This window comes from Sinocyclocheilus anshuiensis, unplaced genomic scaffold, assembly GCF_001515605.1.
Source record: "Sinocyclocheilus anshuiensis isolate Anshui unplaced genomic scaffold, SAMN03320099.WGS_v1.1 scaffold152, whole genome shotgun sequence".
Lineage (NCBI taxonomy): Eukaryota > Metazoa > Chordata > Actinopteri > Cypriniformes > Cyprinidae > Sinocyclocheilus > Sinocyclocheilus anshuiensis.
This window is the reverse complement of record NW_015555781.1, coordinates 1,514,769-1,530,772: the sequence shown is the minus strand read 5'-3', so window position 1 is coordinate 1,530,772 and position 16,004 is coordinate 1,514,769. Positions and strand designations below refer to the sequence as shown.

Sequence of the window (16,004 nt, the reverse complement as noted above, 5' to 3'; positions counted from 1 at the left end):
TTTTTCTTTCTTTTTTTTTTTTTTATTTAAATAGATATAAAACTTTCTCTTTTTCCTTTTAAACAGACAGTCTGTACACATCTGGTACCAGTACATATAAAATTACAAGAGTTGTTAAATTAGAAAGGATATGTTCCTTCTGATACGTCATATCAAAAATATGCAGCTTTAGTAAACGTATTCATAGTACTTTTTTCTAAGCTAACTTTACATTGCTACATTACATTTTTCAGAGTTAGAAATATAGCAAAAGTGAGAGAACGCTGCCTCGCACTTTCGTCTCTGAGTCCAAGGGCTTTCCATGCACAATGCAGTGATCTTGAGCACTGAGCAGCAGTGTGACTTTAAAAGCTGTTGTGCGGAGGTAGAAGCCTCGGAGGAAATAGTGTATTTTCCTCAGCAACCGTCCCTGTTCTGCACGTCCACGTTCGCTGTACCAATCTCAGCACCTGCTCGCTGCTTCCTCTCTTTCTCCATATCCTGCCCGAGTCCCTCTCTTCCCGCCTCCCTCGCAGCCTCAGTCGATCTTCTCAACTTTTCCAATGATCTTCTCTTCGAAGATGGGCAGGATGGCATCGTCTTCGCGTACCTCCTCGAACACCACCCCGCAGTCAAATTCGTCGCTCACTTTCTTGAAATAATACCTAACATGTGGTAAGGAAAAGGGATAGGGATGGTATAATAGACCATGTATATCGGACAAGTAATTCCATTCAGTTGACGTTACTGTAAAATTCTTAGCATTGTATACGCATATAATCGCCATTTGATACTGGAAAGAAGTTTAAAGAAATTGTTCATTCAAAAATGAAAAATCTGTCATCATTTGCTTGCCTCATGCTGTTCCAAAGTATGTATGACTTCCTCCATTAAAGGAGCAATTTTGCAGATTTTTCCATGCAATTATAGGAAAAGGTGACAAGCTTTCAAATGCATAGACAAACACAATACAAAAGTGATCATTTCACTAATAGTGTGCGAGTCTTTTGAAGCCCTACAATATTTGTTTTATGTTGTTAAAGTTTAATGTTGTTGAAGTCTAAAGAAATATTACTACAATTTAAAAGAACAGATTTGTATTTTAATATGTATTGAAATGTAATTTATTGTTGTGATGCAAAGCTGAATTTTCAGCCAGTCATTAGTCCATTCTTCAGTGTCATATGATACTTCAGAATCAAATCATTCTAATATGATGATTTGTGGCTCAAGAAACATTATCTAGTTGAAAACAGTTGTGCTGCTTAATATATTTTTGATATTTTTGGTTTTGATAAAGTTCAAAAGAATAGTATTTATAATTTTTATTCAGCATTTATCTTTTATAATATAAATAATCATTTTTAATTCTTTTATTGTGTCCTTGCTGAATAAATTATCATGAGTAAATTATCAAACAACAATGATATTTTGGTCTTTTATCACACAAAGCTATCAAATGACTTCAGAAAACTTGAATAATGGATGACTTGTAAGGGCAAGTTTTATGATATTTTCATACTGATATTGCCTTTTGTGAAGCTTGAAAGTTTCAGTCCAAGACTGATGAGCAGAGTCTTCAGAAAGTCTCTTTTAGTGTGTTTCACAGTAGATCGTTTGTAACATGTAACAATATGAGGGTGAGTAAATGACGACAAGATCTTATTTTTTGGGTGAGCCATCTAAACTAAATGCTACAGACAGTCCTCAAAAACATACTGATGCTAAGAACATGACAAGTGGGAAAGGATTACCTGTAGCTCCCTTTCTTAGTAAGCAGCTCCTTGAACTGTCCCAGTGTGACGATCCTTCCTTTGACGGATGTCCTGTACGGGATGGGCTCTCCACAGAAGTAATAGGCCACAATGATGTTCTCACAGGGCTGCTTCTTCATGTTCTTATGCCTGCAAATGAACCGAGAGGCACTTGAAAAACAAACCAAACATTTGTTCTACAATAACGAACAAAATTATGCATTTTGCTTTACTAGCAACAAACTGAGAAGTACAATGTCCTGAAAGGATGTCTGGACCAGAGCCGTATTTCAAAGGCTCTTGTACGTGCTCTGCTGGGCTTGAAGTGGGCATGAGTGCTGGTGGGTGTCAGAGGATTGGTTTACAGTTACCAAGTAAAACGCATTCCAGATGCCTGACAAATGTTCCTCAGAAAAAACAAACAAAAAAATACTGGCACCGATGTGCTGCTTTCATCTCATCTCATCCACGCCAAAGCTTTGATGTCACTAAACTGCATATCTGCATTAGAAGCAGGCACTCATCCACGGCCTCTCATTCTCCTGCAGCTGATCAGTGATTAATACGCCGGAACAACACTTCACTGCAACCAAATTTGTAAGAAACTACATACTAAAACTGGTAAAACTATACTATATTCTTAAAGGAATAGTTCACCTAAAAATTAATATATGCTGAAAATGTACTCACCCTTAGGCCAGCCAATATTCTTGTTAATCAGAAGAAATTTGGAGAAATTTAGCATTACATCACATGTTCACCAGTCAATCCTCTGCAGTGAACGGGTGCCGTCAGAATAAGAATCCAAAGAGCTGATAAAAACATCACAATAATCCACAAGACTCCAGTCCACCAAATAACAAATTAAGTGAAAAGCTGCGTGTTTCTAAGAAACAAATCCATCATAAAAGGCGTTTTAACTTTGAACCATTGCTTCCAGCCAAAACAGGATTCCATAATCCAGAATACTTCATGAAAGTCTATCCCCCTGTTGTCCTTTTATATCATAAATCACCAACATATTTGTTTAGAACTGTTTTTTAACTGCAAGCGGTGCTTGATCTGTGCATATTTCTCTCCTGATTCAGAGAAGATTACTTTTTCACTGGAGAAAGCAATATTGTGGAGTGAAGACTCATATTTTAGCTGTAACCAACTGTTTTAAGTTAATGCCTTAATGATGAATTTGTTTCTTACAAACATGCAGCTTTTTTAATTGACAAGATGTTAACTGATGGATTGGAGTCATGTGGATTATTGTGATGTTTTTATCAGCTGACTGGACTTTCATTCTGGTGGCACCTATTCACTGCAGAGGATCCACTGGTGAGCAAGTGATGCAATGATAAATTTATCCAAATCTAGAGAGTAAATTTTTATTTTTGGTTGAACTATTCCTTTAACAGTGGAATAGGCTAAACAAGTCTGGATAGCGCTACACAGAAGCGTTAGTGAACTACGTGAAGGCACAGCCCTTACAAACACGTGCGGGTGCATGTATTGGTAGCATGGGATGGTGAAGGGAAGGGCTACGCTCTATGGAGAAGCATGGAGGACATACTCGGCCTCAGAGAGCTCCATGTCAGAGACAGCGGGCACCACACTGAGCGTGGGGAACAGAGCGGGCCTGACAGTGGTGCGACCCCTCTGGATCACCTCCATCACATACCTGAGGAACAACTCAGTTAGACACACTGGCTGCGTTCGAAGGCTCACATCGCCTATTGTACGCATGCACCTAAGCCAGCCACAATGTGTGCGGGAACATGTCGACTAGAAAAAGAGGGGGGGGGGACACAGGCTTGCATTGTGCATTATGGGTCATGGAGGGATTTCTGACAAAGATGATAACTTCCAAGATGAAGTAGGTTGTAATGCAAAGTTTGTAAATGCAATGCGTTTAAAAATGTAATCTTTGCTCATGTTGGTTTCATATGGATTTTCAACAAAACAGTCAATTCAGTGACTCAAATGTCAAGTGGTGGAATCAGTATGTAAAACGTAATAACATTTTCCTTACACCTCAAATACATGCAAGTGTGTCTTAGTCATTTTTAATAAAAAGTTAAAATAAATTTGAAGGTAGAATTTTTTTTTATTTTTTTTTTACAATGAATTATCATACTTTTTGAGGAGTCACAAGACATATCCAGTCTGGACGAACCTTGCCTTGTCGCAAAAAGGTCAAATTATCTGACATTTTAAGTGACTTTCTGGACTTGACCTACAGTCATGAGGCTCTGCAGGGGTCCTTTCTATGATATCATTTCCAGTTCTCAAGTACTTAATTCTTTTAAGACATTTTTATTCAGACATTACCATATTAGAAACGTTTCATTCTGACATTTTCAACATTCTCCCCCAAAAATATCAAAATTATGCTCAATTGAGAAATTCAGGTAACTGTGTATAAAGTGCTTTTTAGTGCATTTTCAAACAGATCTGGCCCAAAGAATAAGTGTCATTGACCAAAAGGCAAATTGCATGAGATTATTGTCATGCAATAACAAATCAAGCCAGCATGTATGACATACGAAATATCATCTTGTGGTGGACATGTCTTCTCACCTCTGCTTAGCTTGCAATGTTCCAGACTTCCTCCTCTCTTCCTCAAGCCGCCTGCGTGCCTCTTCCAGCTGGGTAAGGGGGTTTGGGGCTGGGTTGGGGGGCATGGTTGGATCTTGGATGAAGGGATGGGAAGGTTGCACATTGTTGCGGAGCTGAGCGGTAACCCAAGGGTGCACAGCCCCTGGTCGCTCCACCGAGCTGGGCCTCGACACCTCGTGACCCTGAGCCTTCTTGGAGCCAGAGATGCTCCTATGATAGAAGCGAAACCAAAATTAGCTATCTATCTATCTATCTGCAATGCAAGTGGTGGTTGAGGAGATTCCCCCCTTCTATGTAAAGCGCTTTGAGTGCTATCTATCTGACATAATTCCCAACAAAACTATTTGAATTGCTCAAGGTTAGACACCTTTATTACTATTACTACACCGAGTAAGGGTTCCTACCCGTAAGGGCTCCTCTTATAGCGTCCAGCTTCCTTCTCTCCCTCCATCATCCACTGCAGTATCTTCTGGTTCCTCTCCATATCATCAAGGGGCAAGGGCTCTCGCATCTCAAAGTTTCGACCATCATCTCCTTTTCTGACTGGACGCTTTGACAGTGTGCTTCCTTTACTGCTACAATGAGACATGAGAACATCAAAATCCCAGAAGCTAATGAGACAAATGGCTTCATTAAATGTCTCCAAGTTACACTGCCATTCAAAAGTTTGGTGTCAGTACAATTTCCTTTTTTGAAAAGAAATCAATTTTTATTCCGCAAAGAGTAAAGACGTGTTACAAAAGAATTCTATTTCAAATAATTGCTGTTCTTTTCAACAAAAAGTTTCCAAAAAAATATTAAGTAGCACAACTGTTTTCAACATTGATCATATTAAGAAGAAATGTTTCTTGAGCAGCAAATTAGAATGATTTCTGAAGGATCATGTGACACTATTATATTAAAGGGGTCCTATTATGCTTTAACTTTTTCAGCTTTAGTCTGTAATGTTGCTGTTTGAGTATAAAAAAGATATGCAAAGTTACAAAGCTCAAAGTCCACTTCAAAAGGAGATATTTTATTTAATAGAAATTATATATATATATATATATATATATATAAAAAAAAGATATCGAGGCGCATACCCATAACCCATTGGGTCCATGGCATTGGGGCCGACACTCATTCCATCTGCAAAGTTGCGTGTCTTGGATCCATAGTGGTGTTGCTCCATGTTCCAGGCGAACCCTCCGTGCATCCTCGTGGCTTCCACCTCCACCTGCTCTTTGGGTTTCCCCCCAGCGGCATAGTGTGTGTGGTGAACGTGTTTGTGATGGTGCATGTGCGCTGCCTCACCCTTTGGGCCTAGCCGAGCCTGGTGCTTGCCTTGGCCACCAGAGAGCGGCATCATCACCCCGGGAATCTTGCCCGCGGGAAGCCCGTCAGGGGAGCGGGACTTCGGAGAGTGGCGGCCCGTGCCCGGAGATTGACAGCCGGGGGTTTTCATGACACGCTGCACATGCTCGTCCAGGATGCTCTCGGGGTTTTCCTCGTGTGCGTCCCGTAGCTGCAGCCCGTTGTAGCTCATTTCAGAGTAGCGACCGCCATAATGCTGCACATGGAGTACGACAGCCTGTTCTAGTACACCCCCAAAACAAAATCAAGACTTTGTAAAAGAGCATAATAAGACCCCTTTAAAATACAAAACAGTTATTTTAAATTGTAATGATATTTCCTAATATTAGTGTTTTTACTTTTTCAAAAACATTTTAAAAAATCCTATTGACTCCACACTTTTGAACAGTAGTGTACATATCTATCTAGTTGCTCCATGTTCCAGGCGAACCCTCCGTGCATCCTCGTGGCTTCCACCTCCACCTGCTCTTTGGGTTTCCCCCCAGCGGCATAGTGTGTGTGGTGAACGTGTTTGTGATGGTGCATGTGCGCTGCCTCACCCTTTGGGCCTAGCCGAGCCTGGTGCTTGCCTTGGCCACCAGAGAGCGGCATCATCACCCCGGGAATCTTGCCCGCGGGAAGCCCGTCAGGGGAGCGGGACTTCGGAGAGTGGCGGCCCGTGCCCGGAGATTGACAGCCGGGGGTTTTCATGACACGCTGCACATGCTCGTCCAGGATGCTCTCGGGGTTTTCCTCGTGTGCGTCCCGTAGCTGCAGCCCGTTGTAGCTCATTTCAGAGTAGCGACCGCCATAATGCTGCACATGGACTGCAGGAGCAACCCTGTGATTGGCCAGGGAGGGAGCGGTTGAGATGTCTGCATCATCACCTTCCTCTTCCTACAGGACACAAGAGATTATTGAATAATGACAAGATACTTAAAAAAATAAAAAAATAAAAAAAATAAAAATAAATAAATAAAAAAAAACAACTCAACATTGAACTGCATCTGAAACCATCTTATTCAATAAAGAAAAAACATTTTCTAATGAGTGACTGAATAAGTCAAATTTGACCGGGGAAGAAAGTCTACTGTAGAAAACAATGGGATGTAGAATCACTGTGCAGTAACATGTTTAAACCAGCAGAGGTCATACGTTTATAGGTTTCCAAAGATTCTATTGATATGCCTTTGTTATGGTCACACTGAAAACACATAATGGCCTGAAACAGCCATGAGAAAATTCTCTTGTTGCTCAAAACATGAATTTAATATTCATTTTAATAATGAAAGCCCTTCTCGACAAGCAGACCTCTCTCTAGATTATAAATGATCTGACATGCCTGTTCTCTTAAGATTTTAGATTTTACTTGCTAATTTGTTGTGCCATTCTCTGATTTTGATTTTACTGGCAAAAAACACTGAGTTCTTTGACAAATTTAGTTTCAGTCTGGTGACTAAACTGCATTTTAGTCACATTCTGTATTGTTACTAGCAGACAATGATAAAGCATAGTTTTGTCTATGAAAGCAGTCATGACCTAAATCTAATTAAACTAGCTGCGTTCCCACCATATCTTTATTCTGAATAACATTTAGCATATTATAGATTCAGGTTGTTTCACTCTAGGTTGGGGCATTTGCAGAAGATTTCCCCACAAAAATTAATCATTTTATGTGAATGTTCCACTGTTTCAATCAATACCATTTTTAAGGAATGGTTTCAAATTATTATATTTAGTTAGTTGTAATGAAGTGTCATTGCTGCTTGCATTATGTTGATGTTGGCTAAACTATGAACAGTGTTTCGTAAACTGCCTCTGTGTATTATCTTTGCTGCTAGTTACTAAAATTATTTTATATGAACAGTTCTCGTGATCAGTCGACATGTCATACGTGTTCCACTTGACCGCTGAATTGCCAGCTCACTATATACACTACCGTTCAAAAGTGTTTTTTTTTTAAATAAATTATTACTTTTATTCAGCAACAAAGCATTAAATTAATCAAAATTGACAAGAAAAAGAGATTTATATTGTTACAAAGATTTCTATTTCGAATAAATGTTGTTCTTGTCAACTTTCTATTAAAAAAAAAAGTATCAAGGTATCCAAATTTCATAAAATATTAGTATTTAATAATAAATATAATAAGCAGCACAACTGTTTTCAATATTGATAAGAATTTATTGATAATGTTTCTAAATAGAAAACAATTACTTTAAATTGTAATAATATTTCAGAATATTATTTATCAAATAGATGCCGCCTTGGTGAGGATGAGACCTCTTCAAAAAAAAAAAAAAAAAAACCTTAAACCCAAAAACATGTGAACGGTAGTAACAGTATATATATATTATTTTATTCTCTGTTAACAATGCAGTCACATTTTTCATTTATTTCCATCCAAATTCCTTTTTCATCAAATGTGCCTTTTAATTTGGTCGTCTTCTCGTTTTCATAATAGAGAAAGTCAATAAAGCTGAAACCACAGCAGGTCATTTGTGTGCAATGCTTTGATTCTCTTTCAAATTTTGAGGATTTGGCTCATGCACAATTTTATTTTTACTGAACAGCTGTGCGGGTCAGCGCTCTGGATGATCTTTAACAGATCATGCCAAAAAAAAAAAAAAAGAGACGAGGTGGGAGACAACACAAATCCAACCGCAATGCGCAAAGCAGCCAATTTTCATTGCGTCTACTTGACCTATAAAAAAACTGAATTCTGTCGGAAAATGACTGAATAACACCCAGAATGGTGATATCAGAGTTTATTCAGACTTGTCGAGGTTCAGTTGCTGGCAAAAACATGTTTAACTGTCAGAGTCCATCCTGCTCAGTGGAACAAAGAGAGCAAGTGCTGTATATAGAAGATGGTTTCTCAGCTGATAGGTACAGAAAACTTAAAACAAGTTTGCTGAAAGCTGAGGCACCAGTGAGAATATCAATTAGGACACAAATGCCATTCCTCCTTCGGCTCTTAATAACTCAAAGTCACTGTTCTGTGACAGAAGTTCCTCTTACAGGAGGCCAAACTACATAAATAATCTTCCTTGAGACTTAACACCTGGCTTTGAGTCGGGAAAAAGATTCCCATTTGCAGTGTGCGCAAGCATTTCTTCACGCCCCGGCTGACTTCAAACAAAGCCATTACACTGAAGCAGACTAGCAAGTAGCTCAATCTCGGTAGGTGATTCACCTGACACTGAACAGAAAGACGAAAGAAATGAGCGGAGCCCCCTTGATAAGACAGGAAGTCTTTAGAACACATCCGACTGTCTCGCTCATGAACAGAAGTGGCAGAGACATCAGTGTTTGATAAAAGGGGAGACAAAAAAAAACCTACTATAGCTCAAAATACGGCAGTGACGTTACGATTCAGATGCACTCACCAGTCGAACCCTCTTGAGCCGCTCTTCCAGTTTTTCTTGCGCCTCACGTTCCCTCAGCACCCCCTCCAGCCTGCTGATGAGCTCCGCTGCAAACTTCTCTGGCTCAACGTGAATATCCTTTGGCATCCGGTTTGTGCGCTGATGGGAAGACAATGCGAGTCAATACTCAAGGTCACTATTCACAATTAATGTGATGCGCTTATAAAAAAAGAAGCTACAACGACAGCTGCTGATTACACAGGCATGTACAGGGAACAATAATACATGACAGTTTAAAACACAATAGTGAACGCAAAAGAACATTAATACAGGCTAGGCAGACAAATATTTGACTAGATGAGAATGAATGCAATGCTTCTGTACACAGACTTCAGTAATCAGTTTCAGTTTGAAATAGTGATGCACAATTTTTTTACAGAGAAAAAAAAATGTAAACCGAAATTTTCATTTAGCCGAAGCCAAAAATAAAGTTTATTAATAAATTATTTAAATCACATTTAATGATGAACACTGAAATAAAAACTTATACTGCATGTTTTTAGGCAAATTGCATGTTTTTTTCTATCAGCTTTTTTAATGATATAATGATGTTTCTAATTTAACTAGTTGAAATATAAACATTTAAACAGCAGCTGTAATAAATCGTCAATCACTTGATGTTACTTTGGTCAAACACAGTTCCACCAAATAAGTTAAACTGTTGGCATCCATGTTCTAGTTTACAGCTGTGAGAATTCTAAATATGGCTATAGTTCACCATGTCAATCATCATAATGTTGCATTATTGCAACTCCTGTATTCTGTACACACATGAAACGGTAACACAGATCAAGGAATTTACTCCTACATTTCAATGTGGTTGTCATAGAGAAAGTAGTTATGAAACATTATCCCTTTGACATGTAAAATCAAACCGGCGTGATTGGAACATTTAATTACGTAATCAAACTGCATCTGCTTTTGCACTATTGTTTCACGTTGCGCTGTTGCTGCTGACTCAGAATGAGGGACTGGCTAAGCAGTTATTATTTGTTATTTGAACGTCTGAAAAGGCTTAAATCAAATGTGTTTATTTTGTAACAGACATAAAAAATAATCAAATTAGTTGGATAACATTTACAGATCGCAAGATGTAATTTAGATGTGATCACCCTAAATAAAAAAAAATACCTACATTTATATTATATGTTGTAGTACAACAACAACAAGGACCTAATGAAATGCACTAATATAGGTAAAGGAGAGAAACAATTTTTTTTTTTAAAGACACTAATGTTCAAAAGTTTTTTTTTTTTACGTTTCTGAAAGTGTCTTATGCTCATCAAGGCTCATATATTTGATTAAAAATACTGTAAAAACAGTAATACTGTGAATCATTATTACAATTTTAAAAAATTATCTTCTATTTTAATGTGTTAAAATTAGGGTTGGGTATCAAAAACCTAAAAGTCTTATTCGATAAGACTTTTATAGACGATAAGACGATAAGCAGAATTTCGATTCTGCTTAACAATTCCTGCGTTCGCATTTTAATGTGATTAAAAACGATTTAAGTGCAGGAACGGAAAGAACTTGCGCCCTGTTTGCGTGCAGCGCACACGAAGCGCAAGCGCGAGCACAGAGAACAGAGGTCGCGGTACGGGTTCCCGGTTTGTGTCCGTTCTCGAACCGTTCCGTGTATTTCCCCTTTAGAAAAAGTTGTTCCGGGCTGAAACTGACTTCTTACATATTTGTCGACCAATATGCAGAAAACTACGTCAGTATATCATCATAAACACAGCCGTTTTTGCCTTACGTGAACGTAAACAGACGAGAAAGAAAACACACAGGTACAGTATTTTTAGATCTGCGTGCGTTCGGTGTTAAAGAGACAGCAGCCTAATAAACGCGCTGCCTGTCATTAATATTAATCAAAGAACAAAAATAAATAATTCACTGATCTTGACTGAATATATTTAATAACATTAATTGATTCATCTATATTTTATTTAGAAAAGAAAACTATGCAGTGTTTTTAAATTTTAATTACAGTTTCTGTACCTGAAATTTTGTTCAGTTGTATTTATGATATTGCTAATTGATTTGTTTGTTCCTATCTTATTACTGACTGTTTACTTGTCTTTAACACTTTAATATTTGAAATGTATATAAATCTAGTTGTTTCTGCTGTGGAATTTTTTTTTTTAAGCGTAGGCAAAATTCCTCTTGCAGTGTTCTGCAGGCTGCTGATTTTTGCCCGTGTTATTCAGCTGCAACAGAATGCTTTGTAAAAAGACAGAATAAATGTCTAAATGTTTAAATCAAAATGTTTGACTTAATTTTTTTTATATTGGATTTTTTTTATCTTATTGGGATCGAAACTAGGAATCGATAAGAATCGGAATCGATAAAATTCAAACGATACCCAACCCTAGTTAAAATGCAATTTATTCCTGGATAAACTACACTCATACACACTGTCTCCCTCTAGTGTACCGTCAGTGACAGCACAATGATTCATGATCCTAACAGAACTTTTTAAAAAAAAAAAAAAAAAAAAAAAAGACACAATCCACCTTCACACATTGAGCTTGCAGCATGTACCCAAACCTTAAAACGAAGAGCTGAATATCAGATAATCACTCTTTATCTGAGCAGATTAGGTGGCACAGGTGAAAGGTGCATATACATTTTATTATGCTATTTTTTGCTCTCAAGCCACCAGGACTCTAAACAACTTAAGTTCAGGAAATGTATTATTCCAGAAGTCTGGAAGGAGAAAAGAGACGGGGGAGGAGGACAGACACATGAAGAAATAAAGTTGCAGGTAGTGCCTGGACAAGGTCCAATAAAACCTTACAGGAGCCGTTAAAATTTTGATTACAGGGCCAAATCTGATCTAAAGTCTGTTTCAGCTCTCTTTGTTCTGGCCTTCTGTTTGCTTAAGATTCATCAGTCTCCTCCGCAGCCCACACGGTTATATGCCCAGTGGAACTGCAGAATCTGTCAAGTCTTGACAAGGCGTTTTGGTTACTAACACTGCCTCCCTGCCGCAGACCACGTTTACAGAATATAAGAAGGCCTTTTAAACTTAACAGAGACAGAACGCACGAATGCAACCAAATGGAAAAAAAACATCACAGCGAGAGCGTTAAAGCTTTAGAACCATAAAAATAATGTGAACAATGTACAAGATAAAACCTGAGCAAAGTGGAGTAATAACAATTAAAAGTCAACAGTTCATCAGAAAATAAAGATTCTTCACTCACTTAGTTCATATTGTTCCAAACCCCATACAATGTTCTTTCTTCAGTTAAACAAAAAAGCAGCCATTAGGGAAAATCTGCTTTTTTATATATACAAAAAAAAAAAAAAAAAAAAAAAAAAAAAAAAAAAAAGACTAAAAGCTCCTAAATAGTCAAATGATATCTTCGTGCGAGGAACAGGCCAAGATGTGTCATTATTCACTCTCAAATATGTGTGGTTTGAATATAAACTACCATTCAGAGGTTTAGGGTTTCTATTCATAAAAGAACCTTGAAATAATATGTATAGTTTCTACAAAAATATTAAGCAGCACAACTGTTTTCAATAACATTTTGAATGATGTTTCTTCAGCACCAAATCAGCATATTAAACTGTAATGACTGCTGAAAATAAAATTCATATTAATATTTTGAAATATTACCGTTTTTACTGTATTTCAGATCAAATAAATGCAGCCTTGGTGAGCCTAAGAGATTTGACAGACCCCACTTTTTGTATGGAAATTGAGGTTTAGAGAGATCAGAAATCAAAAAATGTCATCTGGCATTACTGATGTGCCATGTTTAGATGTGGCATAATTGGTGAACTATCGCTTTAAAGGGGTCATATAATGCGATTTCAAGTTTTCCTTTCTTTTTTGAGTGTTACAAGCTGTTCGTGAATAGGTAAGATCCCTAAAGTTGCAAATACTAAAGTCTCAAACCCAAAGAGACATTCTTTATAAAAGTTAAGAGTCGTCCACGCCTACCTAAAACGCCTCGTTTAAACACGCATGGTACGTATGGTAAGGGGCGTAACATTTCTGTCACACGCTTGAGGTATTCGGCCAATCACAACGCACTGGATAGCTGGCCAATCAGAGCACACCTCGCTTTTCAGACCGATGAGCTTTGTAAAAATCGACGCGTTTCAGAAAAGCGGGGCATAGATGAGAAACAATAATGTACATTACGTGGAAAATAATGTGTTTTTTGAACCTTAAACCGCATAAACACTTCATTATACCAAATACACAACATAATGTTATTTTTTAGCAACGTCATATGACCCCTTTAAGAAGGTTTGTACATCTGCAACTTGTCATTCGATAATCAGATATTGGTGTGCACGCTGAAAAAAAAAAAACGTTAAAGAGTCTCCAGTGCGTCACACGTGCATTCGAGCTGAAGTGTCTTCGCTGCCTCCACAGCTTTCAGTCTCTATAGGATGAGTGAAAGGCCCTAGTGAGGGGAAGTGTATGTTTGCTCTGTTAAATTGGGCTCTATCTCAGAGGCTCCAATTATGCTGGAGCCGGTGCAGTGATAAAGCCGAGCCATCAGAGGGGGAGGCTTCACATCTGCTGGGGCAGAGCAGGCAGAGCTGACGAGAGCATCAGGAACGCTTTAGACAGCACACTCACGCTCTCTCACTCTCCATCAGCTATTCGCCAGCACATGATCAAAGCTCCCCAGCCACCACTGTGCATCTTAAGAATGCACATTCATTTTAGGGGCGATGGGAGAGACAAGGCAGAGGGAAGAAAAGAGAGAGTAAGAATGACAGGGAAAGACCAGATGATGATGGACAGAGACAAGGCACAGAAAATAAAATAAAAAGAAGGAGTGGGGTGAAGAGAAAGGGAGAGAGGAGTGATGGAAAGAAAGGTAGAGATGCACACACAAAAAAAGTGTTGTAAAGTCAACAAGGTGTTCTACAAACCCAAAGCATACTTACAGGAATATGAGGTAGAGGCACTCGCCCATTAACTTTGGCACTTTCGTGTATCTCATGTCGATGCGGCTTACGATATCTGTAAGGTGGGACTCCATCTCTGTAGGGACAAGCATAACAAGATTTTAGTTCTCAATCTGTGCCAATATATAAAAACACAGTAAATGAAGTCATTATCTTCATATACCTTGTATAAAAAAAATTTCGGTCATCATTTACACACCTGTATGTCTTTCTTTCATCCATGGAACACAAAAGGATATATTCAGCAGAATGTCTAAGCCAGTGTTGTTACTATTAACTTATTAAGTATCGTTTTTGTTAACTGAAAGCTGATAAAAAAATTAGAAGAAAAGTTATTAGCAAGTACTAAAATTGCTAATATTAAAAATAATATTAATACTAATAATATCAATAATAAATAAAACAGTAACACTTTACAATAAGGTACCATGAGTTTGAGTTAATTCATGAGCTATACAATTAAAACAGCATTTATTAATCACTATTAGCATTAGTTAAAAATGAAAAACTGTTCATTGTTAGTTCATATTAGCTCCTGTCCATTAAGTAAGGGATAATGTACATCCAGCCGGTTGTTAACCCTGAAGGGGGTTATTCTGCGATAACAACCGGCTGGATGTACATTACACGGCTAATTGCCACATAAGTAAATAATTAGACAAAATATTGATTGGAGTTGAAATATTTGAACGCAAAGCTTCCGTGAACACGGCAGTTGCGAGCAAGCGGCAAGTTCAAACTAGATGGACATTTAAGGGATACGGTGCAGTCAAACCACTTATTACACAACATTACACCACATAAATAATTATGTGGCGATAAAAGATTTAAAGCGGTCATATGATGCGATTTCAAGTTTTCCTTTCTCTTTGGAGTGTTACAACCTGTTTGTGAATAGATAAGATCCCTAAAGTTGCAAAGACTAAAGTCTCAAACCCAAAGAGATATTCTTTATAAAAGTTAAGACTCGTCCACGCCCTCCTAAAACGCCTCGTTTAAACACGTCCCCACATGTCTACGTCACGATGTGGGAAGATTTGCATAACACCGCCCAAATGTTCACAAAAAGAAAAAGGCGTAACTTTTATTCTCGCTGTAGTATTGTTGCCGCCGCCGCCATGTCGTGGAGACGCTGTGTTTCGTTGTGAAAACTAAACTACTTTGTTTGGCCTTCTAAAAGAGGACACAACTAGAAATCAGTGGTTAAGTTGTATTTACAATAGGGCTGTCCAAAAAAAATCGAATTTCGAATATTCGTCGAATTAAAAATAAAAAAATCCACATTCGAATGCAAAAACGTTGCATTCTAATTTTAGGTCTGCGTCAGCCGTCAGGCAGCCTATCAGTGGCGCACGAAATGCGACGACGATGAAAGTGTCATTGTATTTTAATGCTTTTGTTAGCCTATCCAGTTGAACCCACTAGATGCGGCGCTGCTACGTTGTGGTTCATTCAGTATATTGCGGAAAACGAGAGCATCAGTGTGGAGAAGATGTTGTTTACGTCAAAACTGAAACCAAGCCGTTCACACAGAACGCATATTTATCACATTTTCTAGAGGGACATCTATCAGTGCTGCACTCGCGTCTGGCACAAGAGAGCAGCATGTTTAGAAAGCCGTGTAAAATTAATGTAAGTTCAACTTTTAAAAACATGTCTCGAGACTTCATGGCGGTTTTTCCCCATCCCACTGCATCTCATGTTTTTAAGTGAAAAAAAGTACTCTTTGTGATTGGTTTTCGGTCATTTGTATTAAACTATACATACATACATGATGCGGTTTTGTTTCTAATTGTTTAAGCAACTTAATTAATTATATATGGTTTATTAAACACAATTTTAAACATTATGCACTTTTTTCAAAGATAGTCGTGTTATTTTATTGCTTTGAAGAAATGTGCATTAGTAATATTTTGCTCGATGCGCCCTCTTGTGGCCTCAGGAGAGAAGCCAAAAGCTTTTT

At 38.0% G+C, this 16,004-nt stretch overlaps 1 protein-coding gene across 4 annotated transcripts in view; it reads right to left on the bottom strand.

Annotated features, from left to right (window-relative positions):
• Positions 1-7: 7 nt before the first annotated feature.
• The window catches only part of axin1 (axin 1), a 38,056-nt gene continuing 22,059 nt past the window's right edge, over positions 8-16,004 (bottom strand). For 3 of the 4 annotated variants that reach the window (XM_016468704.1, XM_016468705.1, XM_016468706.1), the window contains exons 4-11: positions 14,021-14,117; positions 9,062-9,199; positions 6,111-6,569; positions 5,423-5,511; positions 4,745-4,915; positions 4,302-4,550; positions 1,734-1,883; positions 8-644 (exon numbers count right to left, since the gene is read on the bottom strand). In XM_016468704.1, the coding sequence (XP_016324190.1) occupies positions 518-644; positions 1,734-1,883; positions 4,302-4,550; positions 4,745-4,915; positions 5,423-5,511; positions 6,111-6,569; positions 9,062-9,199; positions 14,021-14,117 (1,480 nt within the window). In that variant the 3' untranslated portion in view covers positions 8-517. The remainder of the gene's footprint in view (positions 645-1,733; positions 1,884-4,301; positions 4,551-4,744; positions 4,916-5,422; positions 5,512-6,110; positions 6,570-9,061; positions 9,200-14,020; positions 14,118-16,004) is intronic. The other variant, XM_016468708.1, reaches the window with a different exon arrangement.